At 39.2% G+C, this 20,138-nt stretch overlaps 1 protein-coding gene across 8 annotated transcripts in view; it reads right to left on the bottom strand.

Moving 5' to 3' along the window:
- The window catches only part of Armc8 (armadillo repeat containing 8), a 94,340-nt gene that overhangs the window by 30,224 nt on the left and 43,978 nt on the right, over window positions 1–20,138 (bottom strand). For 4 of the 8 annotated variants that reach the window (NM_001173354.3, XM_087562298.1, XM_087562294.1 and 1 more), the window contains 5 exon segments: window positions 12,399–12,494; window positions 15,105–15,305; window positions 17,427–17,487; window positions 19,013–19,103; window positions 19,201–19,276. In NM_001173354.3, coding sequence (NP_001166825.1) covers window positions 12,399–12,494; window positions 15,105–15,305; window positions 17,427–17,487; window positions 19,013–19,103; window positions 19,201–19,276 — 525 coding nt within the window. 8 annotated transcript variants of the gene reach the window in all.

The following is a 20,138-nucleotide window of genomic DNA, read 5'->3' on the forward strand; positions in this document are numbered from 1 at the left end:
ACTTCAGGTGCTTATGAAGCCTAGGAATGGGCAAGACTGAAAAGAGAATTATGGATAATGTTCACTGGCCACATTAATCAAAGAAGTAAAGCTGCAAAGTGTCAGGATGGTATAGCAATCACAACATCTAATAAAGACATTCTCAATATAGCAACAGGTCAAAATACCTCGGCAGTGAAGCTGCTTACCACAAGCCTAACAACCTCAGTTTGATTCCTGGATCCCACACTGGGAGGAAATGCATTCCAAAATTTATCCTCTTACCTCCAGATACACACCATGTGTACACATACAGCACTTGTGTAAATACTTCTCACAAACAAATATATGTAAAAATAAAGAAACGTTTGAAACGGCTTAGCCTATGAAAGTTCTAATTTTATATAAGAGATGGGCTAGAGAATTCTGAAAGCTTACTATGGCCCCACATCAAGGCTGTGACCTCCTTCCCAAGTTATTAAAGCCAACAACCAAACAGCCCCCAGGGAGAGAGAATAAAGTGTAGACAGAATAACATAGTGGATGGTCAAACCGTGGGGGAGTGTGTAAAATACGTTGTTATGCAGTGATCTGCTATATAATCATAGACAATCCTCTGCCTCTCTGAGACTTCAGCAAAATGACACAGCAACCATTCCAAGTTATCATTGAGAAAGAGCAGTCAGTCTCACTTGACGAGAGCACTGTGTTGTTCAGAAGCAATATGGAAAGCAAGGTAACCAAGAGGGGGGGGGAAACAGGGACTGACTTAGGCCTAGTGAAACATACATCAAGCCAGGAAAGGCAATCAATCCACTTCCCACCTACATTCCTGTACTCACGTATTCAGAAAATATGGGTATCTAGTAGTAAGTGTGTTTTAAAACTCAAGAAACCAGTAGTGATGAAGAGAGATTCCTTCTTCCCATCAAACCTGGTGCTGAACAACAACTACCGTGACCTGTGCTGCTGTGGGCGCTTGAATCTACAGATGCAAAAGCATCTAAAGGACTGACAGGATCATGGGGTTAAGGGGGACAGAATGAGAGAAACACGAATGAAGGGCAGGCAGGAACCATAACTATTTGGAAGAATGGGGGTTTCACTATGAACTGGGGAATGACGGCCAATGACCTTCCTAGACAGTATCCAAGCCCAGGGAGAATAATGAAGAGCTGTTGGTAGACACGGTAACAGTGGAGTGCAGCTCACACCTCATTCCTGAATACTTTACAGTAAAGCTATCTTAGATACTTTCCTTCTGGGCACAAACTGACCTTTCCTAGGACATCTGTAGGTGTAGATTTGTAGATGAAGTTGTTCTAAAGCAGACCCTTGCCAGGGTTCTAGGAAGCTCGAAATCGAGAATTTGATTCATCTTCTTCATCAAGATTACCAGTCCATAAGAGGGTAAAAATGATACAAAATCAGAATATGAACATAACTGCAGTCCAAAAGAGCATCCAGAAAGGTCATGTGAACAACATGATCTAACCAAAGTATTACACCCTGAGTAATGAAGCCATGTATGCAGGGGTAAAAGGGATATCACGGTGAGTACCATGACCAAAATGAGGATAAAAATGTGATTTCAAGGCTTTAAGGAAAGGGTTAGAAATCCGGACAACACATTTCCAGGTCAACAGTGAAGGAGTTAGAGGTGACTAGTGCCAAGGTCCACTGACTCATGATAGTCTAAGGGAGTGCCACATGGCCTTATAGATCTGGGATTAGAAAGGCAAGAGCAATAAACCATGTCCTCTATTGTACCTCTTAATGAGCCCAGTACCATGCTCCAAAGCTTCGAAGGGACCAAGTCATAGCATCTAGAATGGCACATAACAGTAATATTAAGTAGAACTGGAAACTGTTCTGACCCACAGGTCTTGTTGAAGAGTCTTTTACTGCCCTCTGTTGCAGATACCACACCCAGCCAGCAGTGGTACTGGTCTCAGGTTGTCTTTCTGACGGAAGCAGTCTTTTTTTTTCCTTCTAGGTGCAGGGACTGTGAATGTAACTATAGATGGTGGTTTAGGTCAATGGCCTAAGTGATGTACTGGTGTCTTCAGTCAGTAGCTGCACACTGTAGCATTTCTATCACTGCAATTCTTCCAGGAATGGGCATGTATCTAGTAGAACAGGATGGGAGATCCCTGTCACCAGAACAAAGGCCTATAGGCATTTAAGAGAGACGGTAAAGAGCAGAGCCAAATAACACCAAGACGGATAACTGCATAGCCACCATTGTCAACAACCCAAAGATGGTCTGTAGATGCAAGAGAAACTTTTAGTCCTTCATTAACAAACTCCAGTAGACTCATAGTCCAGTTACATCCAGGTTATAAGTCATTTCCTGAGAGCTTATAAAGAACTAGAAGGATCAGGAATATAAGATTAAAGAAATAAAGCAAAACGAAACACTCAGATCCAACTCTTCCTTGGGAAGACTCATGATAAAACATTCCTCCAAGACCAAAAGAAACGCGGCAAGACAAAACAAAACAAAACGCCCTTCAGTTTGGACTCTGAACTATGTTTTAAACAGGTCAAGCAAACTATACATAAAGCAAACCTCATGGATTCCTGGTGGTATTAGTAAACTTTGCAAACAATTTAAAGCGGTGGGTTTGGGGCCAAATGGGTAGATGGCAAAGTGGTCATTGTCTTAGCATCAATCCTGCCATTTCTGGTAATGTACACCATTGTACATTACAACTAGGCAAGTACAACTTAATTCCAAATGAGTCTGTGAGGAAGGTTCCTAGAGGTTCTGTGAAGTGTTCTAAAGACAACAAACTGTTCACTAGCAGTATAGAGTTAGAGCCAAACTGAGTATCACAGGACACAGCCTCTTGAATCTATGGAGATGGATGACCTGAAGGATAACAGGGAGGACCTGTTACAGAGGAGGGACCTAGAGGCCGTGGACTGTACTGTTTCAGCCTATTAAGTGTTGTTAGAGATAGCACTGCACACTGACTTGAGCTCTAACCCTCACCTAGAAAAGCACTGTGACTGTAAGACCTCAGTCAATGAAAGGCTGACTTTCATAATGGTGTAGGAAAGAGAGGGGTAGTAAGCAAAGGAGGAGAATATAGACACTGACCTCTGGCTTCCACACAAGCAAGCATGGACTTATGCACCTGCACAAATACAACAAACAAACACACACACTCGCGCACACACACACTCACACACGCACACACCACATCACTCACACACACACACACATCACACACACTCACACACACATGCACACACACACCACATCACACACACTCACACACACACCACATCACACACACTCACACACACTCACACACACATGCACACACACACGCACACCACATCTCACACACACACACACACACACACACACACACACACACACACAGACACACGGCTCTAATATATTCTATACATTGAAGAAATGTAGCAGTTTTCTCTCTCAGTTAAACTTTTTTTCTTATGCTCTAACAAGGACAAAAAAAGTTACATGATGTCAAAAATGTTCTGTTGTATGAAAAAAAATCAACACATCTATAAAAAGTATCACAACAGAAATTTTTAAATTCAATCATTGCCTTATATCAGCACAGAATGTAAGCACCAACAAGTTATACTTTAGTTAACAAATAAATAGAACCATTATAAATAACCTCGAATAAGCAATAAATGGTCCTCTACCTCCCTTTTTACTGCTCCAGGGATGTGAACTGTACAACATAAAAAGTTTATTCTAAATGTGCACAGCTATATACCTCACAGTCTTTATGAAGGTCCAGATACACACAACTGAGCAAACACAAGCCTAGCCTGTCATAGTCCTGGTACTGCCTTTATGTAGCTTACATTCTAATGATGAGCATTACAGCCTGACAAAGTAGTGAGTATTCGAAGATGAAAGGATCTCAGGTTTCCTCAAGTTTAAACCTATTCCAAAAGAAATCTGCCCACAAAGTAAAACGCTGGAACAGTGCCTCCAGCGGGGGATGTAGCTCAGTGACGGAATGGTTTGCCTGGCATGTACATGCTGGGTTTGATCCCAGCACCTCAAAAGAATAAAAATAAACAAATTATTTAAAAGAAAAATGCCAAAGATTGAGATGGCATCTGAGCATTTCCTCTCTAGAAATAATTTACAATATAATCACATTTAGAGGGCACCCATAGAAAAACATTTAAAATTGATTCAGAAGAACCAGATTATGAAGACTGCCCACTTTATAGAGCCAAACTTCTGAAACAACTATTTCCATGTGTGGAAGGACTTTCAACAAAAGTTCTTCAAAAAGGACCTTTGCAAACTCCTTCATAACAGTTCATTGCAATTACAATCATACTGTGGGCTCTGCTATGTGCCTTCAATATACAATCCTCCTGCCCCTGCCTCCCAGGCACTGACTAGCTTGTAGCATCATGTCCTGCTACAGGTATTCTTATCCTGCATGTATTAATTAACCATGGCAAAACTGGTTTTCAGTGTAAATGAGACTTTCCATACACTTACGAAACCCTAGGAAGACACTCATCTGTTTTAAACTTACAAGATATAAAGAAATCTTTTCTTCACTACTAGCCACACAGGTGATATATCATGAACGATAAACACACAAATGAATAAATGCATCTCATAATGAACCTAGTACCAGAACCAGAGAAAACTGATAAACGTTCTCACGTTCTCAATGTGCTGTTCTGCCATCAGCTAGTGCACACCATGCAATCCTAACCAAGTCCCCGTTTTAGACTAACAATCACCCTTCTTACCAGTTTACATCACTGACTATATTAGAGGCATGCAATTGTACCTAGGCAATGTACTGGTTAGGAGCACGGCATCAGCTTTAGAGAGACTGGGATAGAATGCAGACACAAGATGCATTTCTAGCTGCCACCTTAATTGAACAGATTGCTTCCAGGCTGGCAACAGTTTCCTCACAGGTTGGTGTGAGATTTAAGAGAAATGACACACTAAAGCTCACCACAGCGCCCAGCACACATCGAGTTCTCAATCAATACCCGTCCTAGTTACAAGGAGTCTGGCTTCAAAATACACCGCATCTAGATGGATGTCAACTGTATGAATTGACATAATGCTTCATGTTGGTTTTTCTCCTGGATACAGCATTTTACTCAAGCAATGCTCCTGACCAAGCTACAGAATCAAGCACAGTTTACATCGTAAGTCAAAGCCACAGCTATCTCATTTGCTCAAGGTCCTTCATAGGACATCACCACTCACATATCAGAATTAACTCGATAGGGATATCTTGTGACATCATACTGTCGGTGCTCAATGCTTCTGTGCACGAAGGCAAACCACCAGCCTCTCCCTCTCCTGGTTTTGTAGGGCCCCATTGCCTTTTACAGACCAAAACTAAAAGTATAGTTTTCCACCAAATCTGTTTATGGCGCTGGTTTTCAACCTTCCCAATGCTACAACCCCTTAATACAGTAAGCTCCTCCTGTTGTGAACCCCCAACCACACATTACTTTCACTGCTGCTGCCTAACTGTAATTTCGCTAATGTTAGAATGGTAATGTAGATATCTGTTTTCTGATGGTCACAGGTGACCCCTGTGAAAGGGTTGTTAACACCCAAAGGGTTGAACCCCCACATGTTGAGAATCACTGGTTTATGGTGGGCTTCTGTTTGTTTGTTATTGTTGTTTTGTAATACTGTGCTGTATCAGCACAGAATGGGAGCTCCGTTGTGCAAAGGCCACACAGTACCGTGAGTCCTTTAACCACGGGGATCACTGTTGGCTTCACTGTTCAACATGCCCTGGGAGGTCAAGGCAAGTGAGCCTGGCTCTACAGGAAAGAACCATAGACATAGGCTTGAAATGAATGTCCTCTTCTCATGTCAAAAAGTACTTCCCCAACCACTTAAAAATGCAGAAGTCATTCCTACAGCAGGCGCTGCACAGTGCAGGCGCGTCCTGCTGACCCTTGTACTGACAAGTATCTGTAGAAAAGACTGTAAAGACAGCCCCGACTGTCCCCAAACTCAATCTTTCAAGATGTGCTATCTAAAAGTACTAATTACTCCAAGCACTTCATAGCCAGAAAAAATACTCGTGAAAAAAAAATCCAACTAGGTTGCCCGTTTGCTTTACGAATGTAACCAAAGACCTTATTTTAGCCCATTTTTGTGCTTTATAAAACACCTGTCTTTTAACTAAATTATAAAGAACTTATAACTACATACCAGGAACTGTATGAAAACACTTAACTCCATGTCGCCATTTAATGAAATTCTGAGGTAAGTCTTTTGCTTTCTTGTGTAAGTATGTCTACCGTGCATACACAGTATGACACACATTCAGTGTGCTGGAGGTCAAGGGTTACACCCTTTGGACAAGTAACGAATCCTGGTTTTCTCTTTAGAAATACTTACCATCTCGAATGAGTGTCACAGGGCTCTTTAAGAATTCTTTGGAAGGTCAGCTTTAAGAAGGTAACTTACAATTTAGTCACCAATTAAGTTAAGAAATTATAAACTCTAAACTTGCTGTATTTACAGCAAAGCCAAATCCTAAAGGATGCTATGTCCTCCATGCCATGGAAAACCCTTGAAATGTTCAGGTGTTTGCTTCAATACATAGGTAAGTAAGGCTTAGAGGGAATTCTTTATATCCACCCAATTGCAGAGACAAACACAGAATCTGATGTTGTGCTTCTGAAATAACCATTTAGAGCTATCACACCTTGTAAAACTATGAAAGCATAAACTCATGGTCATTTACACTCTTAACCAAAAGACCAAATAACAACAAAATCAAATTATGAACAAAGGATAAAATTTTTCATGGTGAATGGGTAACAAAATTTAAAGAAAGCACAAAATATGAAAACTAACTTCAAATGTAAACACCCTATAAAATTGTACAGCACTGAAACAGAGGAGTAATGTGAATGAGCTGGGGAATTCGTTTTCTAGGAACGGTGATGACCTGGAGCAATAGAATCAGGTGTCAATCATGGCTGGCAACACTTAGACAACCATAAGTAATGTTTTAAAAGTCAGGATTTTTAAATGTATCTTAATTATTATAAAGCAAATCTGAAATGAGAGATTCATTATAGAAAGAGTAAGTTTCTAAAATGTAAGAATTCCTTTTCTGAAATGGACTTACTGACAATTGGAGCAGTTTAACATCATGAAGTCACTGTCTTCATTATAAATCCATATTTACATCTCAAATGTTCATTTTTTCTTCAAACACACAAACGACATATATGGTGCTTATTTTTCTCTGATAAGGTTTAAATTACTTTAAATTAGTAACCAAACAACCGATGCCATTTACTGCGTGTTTATTATGTGGCTAACATTGTGCTAAACATGTTGACTCTTCCTTGCTAGGAAAAGGCGCAGGAAGGAGATTCTCGTTTTTCTTTGTTGCTTCTTTTCTTATTTTCTTCTGTCATTTTTATACTGCTCAGATTTTTTTAAAGTTCAATTTAAAGACAAAAGGAAGCTAGTCCAATGGTGTCATCTACAGTCTAAGCCACTCACAAAGCTGAGGCAGGGACATCATCACTTAGACCAGGAGTGTCAGCTAGCCTGGACATAGCCTGATTCTGTCACTTAAAAGAGAGGAAAAAGCATCCCCACCTTGGCTGCTTTGCCTCAGGCCGTGTAAGGTTATTGTAGCTCTCCCCAGAAGGCGTAACTGAAAACTGTTCTCAGTTCTTGAAATGTGAAATAAAAAGCATCTTAAAAAGGATTAAAAGCGACATCCCCAAAGCAATTAGATTAAAATTTCATTCAAAACAACAGGCATACTATCATTTGTTCCAAACAACTCCTTGTGTCCCTATCAAATGCTGCCTCTGGCCCACTCCTCTGGCTCACTAAGGTTTTAGGATAAAGGCTGAGTCTTAAATGTCCTTGGTCTACATGCCTGTCTCTCTCCTGAGCAGCTACAACAGTAGTTCAATTAGTCAATGTATAGCTGAAGACAGTACTGACCTTTAAAAACACAAGACATTCATTGAGTGGGAAAATCCTTCATGTAGGTGTAATAATATCACCCTAGTGAACAGGCTGATTCCTTCTACAAGCTACATCATATGTTTAGCTTAGAAAGTTTATTCCAGATTCATAATTGTAAATTCTATCAATTTTTATAAATCATACACAGAGAAGAGAATCTTGTCTCCACCGTGCAGTGCTAAAGATGGACGGAGGGCCTTGGTATGCTAGTTCAGAACTCGAGCCCCAGCACTACTCCCGCACTTGACAACACTCAAGATTACTTTGACATAAAATAGGTTCTCTTTGACCTATAACCCAGGCTGGTAGACATTTAGAAATTAGGATTACCTGCCTCTTGAAAGCTGAGCATTGTTTGTTTTCTCTACACTCTGTCTAATGCAAGCCCCTGCCTATAAGGAGCAGACGTCTATTCCTTCCATTTAAAGTTCTCTTCTCTTACATGGAGGATTGCTGGAGGCTTTGGGTCAGCTCCTAATCAAGTCTGGTCGACACGAGCCTCATAACGGTACAGAATAGGTAATTCTACAGCACTGCTCATTCACCCATTTCTTTGATTACTCTGTGCACTGGCCATTCATTCTTCAAATGTTTATCGTCAACTGTGCGCAGCTGTAGATGCTGGGAATGCAGTAGTGAACAGCAGATAAAGAACTCCTGCCCGCGCGGAGCTCACATTCTGGGTCATCAAAAGTACCATCTGCTAAAAAGCAAGTACTCAGACATTAGAGGAAACATTCTGAAAGGCTTGCCTAGTCAGAGCCCCAGAACGGACAGCGACTACAATCACTGCTTCATTAACCTTTTTAATGTTAACTTAATTTTTCCCCAAAGCAGAGACAACATCCTTACTTTAGTAATTTCCCTGCAGTTAACTTATTCTGTGCCATGGCCATTTTCCTCCAATGGATACTTCCTAAATTTCTGAAACATTCCATTAGCTCCTTGAAGAGAATGAAATAGAGGTAACAGGTGTTCAGTTTCTAATGTCCCTGATGATCAACAGGTATGAAATGGAGTGACTGACGGTCTTCGAGTCTTCATTAGGAGAGAACTGGCTTCTAAACCACAGGACTGCTCGCTACTGCTGGCTCTGAATGTCCTAAGTGTTCACTGGCAATGCCTGCATATGAAAGTTTATTGCTCTGCATCTTGTTGCCTGGCCCCACGGGCTGAACTTCAGCTTTCTGACCAGCACTAAGATGTGTTAGCATTAGGAACTGGACTTGCCCCTCAGAGACCAAAGCTAACGCCTACTTGGTATTACTGTCAATTTAGTTACAGCTAAAACTCTCTACGGAGCTCTCACTTCCTGTCCATGTCCTTATTCTCTCTAACATAATCCACTCGAGAAACAGTAGTTGGCAAGTTATCACAGATAGTCTGCATTCTTCTCAGCTGTATGTAGCGAGGCATAATACCATGAAGCTCAGTGAGCCCATACTGGCTTGGGCTGTTCTTTCTTCCTGACCCAGCCAATGGTGACACCTTCCCTCTCATAATCAGAGCCTTGGTTTATCCTTTTACCCAGACACTACAGCAGTTAAGAAATTAATAAGTATGCCAAAGTGATTAACGATGAAAACTAGGGATAAAAACGCCAACTTTGCTGTGCACAGGAGAAAGGACGACCCAATCATACTAAATGACACATCACCCTGTGTATTATTTCTGCATTTTTGTTTCTATGCCTACTCAACAACTTTTTGTGGGGTGGGGAAAGGGTAGGTACAAGGTCTCATATAGCCCGGACTGGCCTCAAGATTACTGTACACAAGAATGACCTTTAGCTTCCAATATCCCAAGTGTTGGAGTGACAGATGTATAAGTCCATACCCAACTCTTGTCAACAGGTATTTCCTGAGTTCTTCTAAGTTGTAGGAACAGCTGGGTTTTATTGTTGTTTTTAATGGAAATACAGTGAGATGATTCCAAATGGGGATGGCAAATCTCTGACATAGACATCATGTTTAGTCTTATACTGAATTTTGTCTGACTCAAGAAACAACACAACAGACCTTCAGCCATCTTTCAAAGCCAAGAGAGGAGGGGGAGGGTCTAGAAGTAAAACAGCTGTGTTTACTTCTCCCTGTGCCTGGGATTTGCTCTGGTTTTCTTGTATTTTTTCTTCTGCCTTTTATTAGCTGGCCATAATAGGACACTGTGAAAATATTATCTACTGAAGTAGGTTCCTGTTTCCAATATGAAAACCATACTATCTTTATGGCTAAAACATGCTAAAAACAAAAATAAAAATTTGTTTTGAGGAGCCTGGCAAATTTCTTATCAAGATTATTCACACATATATCAGTACACTGAAACTCTATATTGACAAGTATAAATGCTATAGTAAAAAAAAAATTACAGTGTACACTAAGAATCGACACAAAAAATACAATCAAATTACATAAGGCATAAGTATAGAAGAGCAAGAAATATTTCATGGGAAAAGTAAATTCAATCTACCCAAACAATTATTTCAGTGAAAAGAATGAAAATGAATGCGTTCAAGGAAGAGCCATCACTTTGTACATACTGCAAACAGGGGTTCCACTTCTAAGACCAGTCTTTAGGCAGATTGTCATATTTTTTATAATTCTTACTTACAATTTCTTCAGTGACTTCTATGAACTGTAAACTACTCAGCAATTTCCCAGAATTAAGTAACTTCCTACAAACACTACATAATCCCATCATGGAAGAACAGCACAGGAACTTTTCTTTACCACACACATAAAAACTATAGTTTTTAAACAATTATAACTTATTCTTTATTTGTTATCTTTCTACAGAAATGATCAACAGCCTTACCAGACATTTGTACACATTGTGAATACAGGTTTTAGTAGACTATCGATTAGACTGTTATGTTGCAATTACTTCTAGAACACGGTATCACGTATTAAGTCATTAATTCCAGAACAATCATTTATTGACAAAAAAAGTACAAAGAAGTACAAATTAACATCCTATTCCAATTACGGTCCATCTATCTAACTCCCTTTAGTCTAGGGCTTGGTCTTTTAGAGCTGTAAGGATATATAAAATATTCTCCTGTTTCCTAATAACTCAATCATAAATTATACACTCCACGTCATCATCAATTTAATCTATATGAGTTACCATCAAAACATTGTTTCTTGTGATACATATGTCTAAAGTGAACAAAATATTTCCGTGTCAACATCCATAAACCATGGTTAGACACAGGTAATTCCACATGTCTAATGTTTGCTTTGAAGTAAGAGTTCACAAGTGCAAATCACAGGTGTCAAAAACGACATTTACAAGTCATGTACTAAAGACACTTTAAGAGGTCAAAAGCCTCTCACGAGCTGAGATACATGGAAAACTCAGCTTGTTGCTGGCTGTGCTTCTTAACCTGGTGTGAAAAAGGAAGTCCCTCACACTCTAATCCTATTACTGTTCTTTTGGCTTCTTCAAGGATGATTTGTTTTCAAGTGTCTCATCCAACATACTTAAGACTGGTTCCTTTATTTTGCTAACAAGCCTAAAATTCTTCTCTGAATTGTGGTAAGTGCAAATACTTTGTAATTTTTCTCACAATCCTCCTTAAAATACCAATACAGATGGAGACTCAGTCAATCATCATGTTCAATAAAAAAAATGTTACTACAGCCACTCATGACAGGACATGTGGCTTGGCTGGTTGATATCTGCAATCCTCTTGTATGGAATGCAAGTACCAGATTGTAAGTTTTTGATTTGTAAATTCTAGCTTTTAGTTTATTGGGGGAGTCAGGTTAGGATTTAACACTGTACTATACGTCTTACCTAGAACTACTTCCATAATGGACATGAGTTCAGTGTGACTAACATGGGGGTGAGGTACCAGTGAGACATTTCAGAAGAGCTGGAAAATTCAGATGACCACTCACTAAACATAAAATCATCATTCCACAAAGATTTTATTCACATTAAACTTGCACAGTAGCAAAAAATAAAATAAAAAATTTAAATCAAAACATAAAACTAAGCCACATTATTAAAGAACAATATACAATAGAGATTTGAATTTCTCAATGGCATTAGAAGGTATAATAATAAATAACATTTACAATTCTAGTGTTAGATCTTTCAAAGTGTCTAAAGCTTCACAGTGCTAGAAATGATTTTTATCAGAACACATGCAAAAGTGTGCAACATAATGATTCATATTAATGACACAATCAGCAGGCCAGTTATTTATCATTCCAGCATGGCCATGCCACTCTATGTTCTAAAAACAAACAACCCCCCAAATCCAGGTCCCATTCATTCTTCAATTATGCCTTTGTCACTCTGCTTTATTATATTCAGTCACTGTTAGTGCTCTTCACCAGGACTTTCAGGTTGACGTCACTCCCTGCCTGCTGGCTGTCAGGACTGGGGGACGCCCCTCTCCCAGACTCACCTTCTTCCGGATGTCTTCATCATTTGCTCCGAGAGAGGCATAGAGCTTGAATGCAGCCTGGCGGAGTTCATGGGCATGTTTTAAGTCGTGATCAAGCTGCAGGAAGTGAGGAGAAAGATAAATTCTAAATTAGTTTTTACGTTATATTTTAATAAAACACATAATTAAATTTTAAAAATAAACCATAAAAATAACTGAGTTGCAGGGAAAGTAGCAACTATGAACATTGGTACTGTCACTAGGTGAATTTCCTAGTTACTTCTGATCTCTGTTCACATTTGAGATCTTGCTGTGTCTACGTCAGCGTGACTTGAAATGAGTCTACTTCTGTCTGATCTGGCATTGATATGACTCTTACAGTCCAGTGTTTCCAGATGGTAGCTGTCAGTGGCACTGATATTTGCTTCCACTGGCTCTTAAAAGAGGAGCACAGAGAGAAGGCGTGGCTAGACTTGTACAGTCTCCAACTGTAAGCTGGACAAACTCAATGTTATTATACTAATGTTTTCCTAATTTTGGCATTTAAAAACTTTTAGAAATAGAAAACCCTTGGTGAATACCCTCAGTAATCAATATACAAAGGTCATCACCACTATCTATTAGATGTATGTCCAGGATTTTTAAAGAAATTATTGAAATAATTTATTGGCATGAAACAATTACCGCCATCTTTAGATATATGTAAATGGCTATTAGCAATTCTACAAACCTGTTTCCTAACAAATTACCATAAAATCAAAATAGAAATATTTCCTTAGGATATTTTAACTACAAATTGTAATTATATAAGATGTATCAATAACATTTTAAACTTAAAGTCATAACATCAATCTAAATGAACACCTTTTCCTAAAGGTCTATTCTGGGAAGGTGACCTCTTCCCTTAGTTGGCAGCTACTGTTCAGAACAGTATGAAACCCTCTTCTGAGACCTCCTAAAGCACTAGCTGAATCAGCTACGACCCAAGCAGTGACAGCATTGTCACCAAGCATTGCAAATTAGCCGCCACTGGCTATGAATTTAGGATAGCAAAATGTTCCACGGTCACAAAGTACACAGTATGTACGTGAGTTGGTTCTGAATACACTCAGCAGAGGACCTCTTAAAAATGCTGGTACTGATGGCTCTCTGAAGGGCTATCTGCTAGAGCATGGAACCCTTCAAGTCCTCACCACATTCCAGCCATAACTTAACCACAGAACACAAATGTGGGCTGATACGACAATCACCTTACTAGAGTGAGAATTTCCCTCTAGGTCTATTATATACCCTTTTGTAGTTAAAACATCTTTGATCCAACACCAAAACTAAAATTTTCAAACCAAATGTTCACTCATGTTTGTCATTTAGAGGTCATTTAAAAATTATTCCAGTTTTATAATGAAAGAAATGAAAAGAAGTCTAAGCCTCAGGAAGAATCCTCCACATGCAAGTGAAGTACGCACATGTGCTGATACTCAAAGCTTTTAGGTCAGTTCCTCAGGCTGCCCATGTTCCTCCTTGCCTTGCTGGGGAGAGAAGCTCAGGAGACCATCAGGACTTCCATGTATATGTTGTATTGGTGAGATATTTTATCAGTGTGAACATCACTGCTATAGGAAGGAATGCTACCCAAGGGACAAGGGGACACATAACATTCGTTTTATTCTTGCTATCTTTTTGTTTTCCTTTTTGAGACAGGGTCTTTTATTATGTAGGACAATTTAACATCAATTCACTGTCGTCCTGCCTCAGTCTCCCAAGCGTCAGAATTCCAGACATGTGCCATCACATCTGGCTTCTGACCCAAACTTTAAAGCAGAGGGCAGTGTGTGTAACTAAATGCAAGCCCCACAGTTAGTTATTTCAGGCCTCCCTAAAAACAGAAAAAACACACATATAATTTATGTCACAGAAAAAAGACAAATAGGCCACCACCCGCTGGGTGAATAGCTTCAGAAGTCAGAGCACCTGAAAGGTGAGACAGCAGGCATTCTTGAGACCACTGCCACAATCTCGAGCTGGTCTTAGCCACAGATAAAAGTCATTATCCTATCTGCTACGACCTCCTTATATACAGTTATGTCAATGGATTCTCTTAGAGAAGTGGAGAGGGTAAACGGGCTGCAAGGCAAAAAGTTAAAAAGAATCCCAAATTCCAAGGAACTTAATTCTCAGAAAAAGTAAACAGGGCTTGGTCCTTAGTGGTCCCACTGAAGTTAATGATACTAAGCTTTTAACCTTTGACCAAAAGCACAGTGTAAAACCAGAACGGGAATCAGGAAAGGGAGGACAAACGACTGATGGATAGTAAACTGAGATCAACCAGGCAAAAAAAAAAAAAAAAAAAAAAAGAAAAGAAAAAAGAAAAATATTACTTTTGACCTGGGGGGGGGGGGTAGGTAGGTGGGGGAGAGAGGAGCACAAGAGATGATTCTGTAACTTTGAACTGGGTTAACACTAATATGAAGTCAATACTCAATACAGAAACCCCATTATTCTGTAGATTTAGCTTAGTTAAGGAAGCCAACAATGTAATTCTCTTGATTTTGTGCTTAATGAAAAAAAAGTCCTAATGATAAACACTAAACAAACTAGACTTTTAAACTTCATAATGTGCGTTAATAAAGATTAAAGATTTCTTGATTTGGACAGGCTCTCAGGTGGAACTGTCAATCGTTTCAAAGCTGTGTGCGTAGTAAACTTTCAAACTCCGGAAGCACATACCCTTTTAATATCAGTGATGGCACTCACTGAGCTGGGGTACTTGAAATAGTCAGCCAGCATGGCAATGAGGTGATCGGTTATGCTAGCGATTCTCTGCAGCTCAACGTCTGGCTCAATCAGATAGGCGAGGGTCTCAGCTCCTTCAACTCTCTCCTCTAGTAATCTCTCCTTACTGCACATTCGAACCAAACAAGGCAAAGTCTGAAAGCAGGGAGATTAATTATTTGCTTTTTGGTTATGGCAAAAGCTTGATGAAGAGCATTTGATAACTAAGTCAGTCCAGGTATTGGCTGCAAGTCATGTCTGCATGATATAGTTCCTCAACTGGTTTTTAGAGGAAAAAAAAATGTTTAAATACAAAAACAAGCAAAATTCAGAGCAGATTGTTTATTCTAGCACACTAACCTCTTAATTATGCTAACAGAAACTCCATTTGCTTTGAAACATTATTGGAGAACCTTATAAAAGACATTTGAGAACTCCTGATACCTCAAACCATGTCAGCAGCTCTGCCCCATCCTGGTGCTCAGCCAAAAAGAGAGCTAGCCGTTTAACCAGCAATGATATTCTTCCTTAGCAATATGGTTGAGAACCCTCTTAATTTTTGTTTTAGAAGTTACTATCTACAGGTGCAAAAACAAAATATAACTTTAAAAAATTCTTGCCTCTCTCAAATCCACCAGCTCTAAAATGTCAGTAACCTATGTCAATCACAGTTGTTAACTTTTCCCAGTACCATGCTGCAAAGTGGTGTCATGAGTTCAACTTTACTTCTGAGCTGCTTCAAACACTTTGACACTGGCCTTGGTAACTTCTCCATAATAGGCTCTCAGGACTGCCTTGTATATTTATTATTCTAAGGCTAATGAATCTAATCTAAGGGATATGAAAAGTAGACATTAAAAGTGTTAATAGTTACAGGAAGCTGTCATGACTACTACAGTCAACTATGCTTCCCTGTTTTCTGGAATCCTGCTCGTTTCTTCCTCCAATGTGGTAAACCAATGACTTTTACTGGGGTTATTTACTGGAGCATAACTGCCTCAAAGATGGCTGCATCATCCTCTTCTATTTTTTACCACAGAAGTCAACATGTTGAGTACCACCAATGTCTACTCCAAAGGCTAGTTTGGGCTTTACATCTTAACTGTAGGCTTCTGAGGAGAAACTCCTATTCTATCCCTCACATTCCTAATTATTAATATTTATCAATACTATAAATTCATGGTAAGTTCAATGCTCCCAACTGAGGCATTTGAAGATAGTACTACTAAACCCATCATAACGATAAGAAAGAACACAATAAGGGCTAGGGAAATAAGCCAGTCCTTTACCTGAAAGCCCTTAGTAGTCTATGTATAGGTGTTTACTTAGGAAGTCTTATATTTTTTACCAAAGACTAATGCAACCTAGTGCTAATTTATTTACTTATGTAGACGGTCTTACTGTGTGGCTCAAATGGTCTCAAGCTTGTAACCCTCCTCATGCAGTCTCATGAGTAAAATTAATATTTGTTTGTTTGTTTTTCCATACAGGTTTCCCTATGTAGTCCTGGAACTCACTGTGTAGACCAGGCTAGCCTTGAACTCAGAGAGATCCATCTACCTCTGCCTTTGCCTCCTGAGTACAGGGATTAAAGGCCCACACCGCCACTGCCCAGCTTAAACTTAATGTTCTAAATGATCCTTGCGCTCATCTTTTCAACAATGGTAATACATTTGCTTTGTTCTTTAAAGCAAATATGGTATTGAAATGTGTTAATACAGGGCTAGCCTCACAATGCTTCTGTGAGATAGGCTGAGTGAGAATCACTGCCTCCATTTTCATAACCAGGAAACAAAGAGTAAGATATCCCAAGTTAGTCAGAAGCAACCATGCTACACCGAGGACCCAGCTCTCAGGACTGCTAGGAACAGTCACAGGTTCAGGCCTGCCTACAGTCAGGATGCATCTGCCTTGTAACACACAGATGATCACTGTTTTCTTTACTTACTTACTCTCTTATGCATTCTGATGTCTGGCTGCAAGGGTGAGACATAACTTTACCTGTATAATTGGCAAACAATTCTAATTCTACTTCATCTGAGTTTTACATATTTGTTCAATTTTATACTTTCTAATAAAAGATTATAATACAATAGAATTATTTTATCATGATATTCATATACATCTAAATCCAATTTTAGACTACATGCACACCACAGAAAAAACATGAGGTTTAATGTCATTTTAGGCACTGTACCCATACCAAAATGCGAATGTGGAAAAAGAAGCAACAGCAACATTCATACTCAACATTTTCACGAGAATTAATCGTCTTACTTTTAATACAATACAGCTGTCATCTGTCCGGATTGCTCCCGCTCTGCACATGTAAGTTAAACTGGAATAAAAACAACAGGAATTACTCTTGCGGTTTAAAGTGAAAAGAAATACTATTCGCTTTTTAAGAGTTTATGAAAAAGAAAAACCCAAACATTATGACAAGATTCTGACATTTTTCATATGAAAGTCAGTTAGCTCAGACAAAACCAAACAAAACAAACAACAACGAAAACCCTAATACTTATTTAAATAGTAGGCTAGCTATAAAAAAGAAAATCCAAAATGAGTGGATACATTCTGAAGCCAGGTGGTGGGCATAAAGTGGGTTTTTTGTTTTTCTCTGCATCTCTTTATCTCCACACGCATCTGTCTATCTTTGTCTCTCTTTCCTTTTCATTCCTTTTTCAACCTATGCTTCTTATGCTTAAATTTTTCCCTAACAAAGAGGAAAGAGATGCTAAGGTCCATTAAAAGGGCTCAGGCCTTACGTAGGACCTGTCCAAGTCCACCAGCAGTAGAATGATCACAAAGTCAATGCAGCTTTCTATCAGAGATTAGGACGTGGGGGCTGGAGAGACGGCTCAGTGGTTAAGAGCACTGACTAATCCTCCAGAGGTCCTGAGTTCAATTCCCAGCAATCCCACAGTGGCTCACAACCATCTGTAATTGGATTTGATGCCCTTTTCTGGTGTGTCTGAAGATAGCTACAGTGCACTTCTATACAAAAAATAAATAATTCTTAAAAAGAAAAGAAATTAGGATTTGGAAGTCTCAACAGTAGCTCTGCAGATTGGTCAGTGATTCAATTCTACTGAGAAACAATTTACTCCATAATTATATTAGCTTTGAATTAAATTAATTGTAATTAAAGAAAAATTAAAAAAAAAATTAAGGGGGCTGGAGAGGTGGCTTGGCGATTAAGAATGCTGGCTACTCTTCCAGAGGTCCTGAGTTCAATATGGTGGCTCACAACTATTTATAATGAGATGCTCACATCTGGTATGCAGGCAGAAATGGTGATGATGGTAATAATAATAATAATAATCATCATCATCATCATCATCATCATCATCATCATCATCATCATCATCAGCTTTACCATTGGGGGGACAAATCAAACAAAATAACTAGAGGCAAATACTCAGTTCGAATCTGAGACAAAAGAATAAGCAAAGAAACCTATAATAGAAAATTCTGATTTTTCTACTGGGAGTTAAACACAGCACAGAACTCTGCACAACTGATACTCGACACATAACTGTACTGATGACTCAGCCAACACTCTAGGTTTCTTTATCTCTGTCTTCCTAGCAGCGTATTTAGAATGCACTGCCATTCAGAATTCTGTTACTTTACTCTAAAGACAAGGAGAACATATGGCAGATTTAATAATTTTTTATAAATAGTTTTATGACAGCCTTGTTTCTTATACCAAGTACAGAACATGTTCAGTTTGGAAAAACATAAGCCAGCTAGTGAACTTCAAATGTCAGAACACAACAAGGTGGCGGCGGAAGCACACCCTGGTGCCACACTCATGCTCCGGGGTTAACAGAAGCCCCTCAAGACTCTCTGACTTTTACCATTTTGCTGATGTGAGCTGCATCTCAATAGGCTTATCCCTCTGTAACATCTTCACAAATATCTGTGGTAACAATTCCCCATCAACCAAAACTAGAAACAAAAGAAAACACAGAGAGTAAGAAAGTCCTATAAATCTGTGACATTCATAAATTAAATCACATAGATGTCACAGAAAGTTCCAGCCTACCGTTTACCAGGGTCATCGATACCTGGGGATTCTCAAAGGCTAACACTGAGAAGCATTTCAGAGCTTGCATTCGAACCTATAAAAACAACAACAACAACAAAAACACATATTTTAATTATTTATTTAAGTTTTTGAAATATGATCTTAATGCTTCGGAATCTAAAGTCCTCTTCTGAATAATTATTTAATACTGCTTATTATGAACAGGCAGGAGGCACAGCTCAAACAGGCCACTTGCCTAGAACACTCAAAGGCCTGGTCATTCATTAGGACTGTGAAAAAACTAAACAAAAAGGACCCGAGGTAATAACAATAACTCCTGCATACGAGAGACAACAGCAGAAGCCAAGTGATTTTTGAAGTAAAAGAAAAAGTGAGAAAGTAGCATTCAAAACCAACAGAAAAATTCCTAATCAAATCTAAAAAACATATAAATGTAATAAGGTAGAGGAGGAAACTTAAGAAAAATTATCAAGTGCCTTTCAAATGGGACATGCCTTTTTCTATACAGAAGCCTTAAGTAAAGGATTCTGGAAGTAAAGGATTCTGGATTTCTTTTTTTTTTTTTTTTTTTTTGCGTGTTCTTATACATGTGTGTGACATAGAGTTGGGGCTTAAATCAAGAAGTAATGCTGCCATATAGGTCAGAGAGGGATTAAGCTATATTCTATGTTCATATCTGTAGGATCCCTCGAGAGTATCTAACCAGGTGACCTCATGCATCCTCACCACTGAGCCTGATGCTACACAGAACTACCTTGGGGGGTGGGCAGGCTCCGGCAGGACAAGTAACAGAAGAGCCTGCCCTCACCTGGGAACGCTCTGCAGTGCACTCTGGTGCAGTCTGCAAGATGCCAATGACACTGACGACAGAGTGCTTAGTCAGATACAAACTCTTACATTTTAAAATGTGTTATGGTCAATAAATCTAGGGCAGA

Source organism: Rattus norvegicus, chromosome 8 (genome assembly GCF_021556685.1).
Source record: "Rattus norvegicus strain SHRSP/BbbUtx chromosome 8, alternate assembly SHRSP_T2T, whole genome shotgun sequence".
In the NCBI taxonomy this organism is placed as follows: Eukaryota; Metazoa; Chordata; class Mammalia; order Rodentia; family Muridae; genus Rattus; species Rattus norvegicus.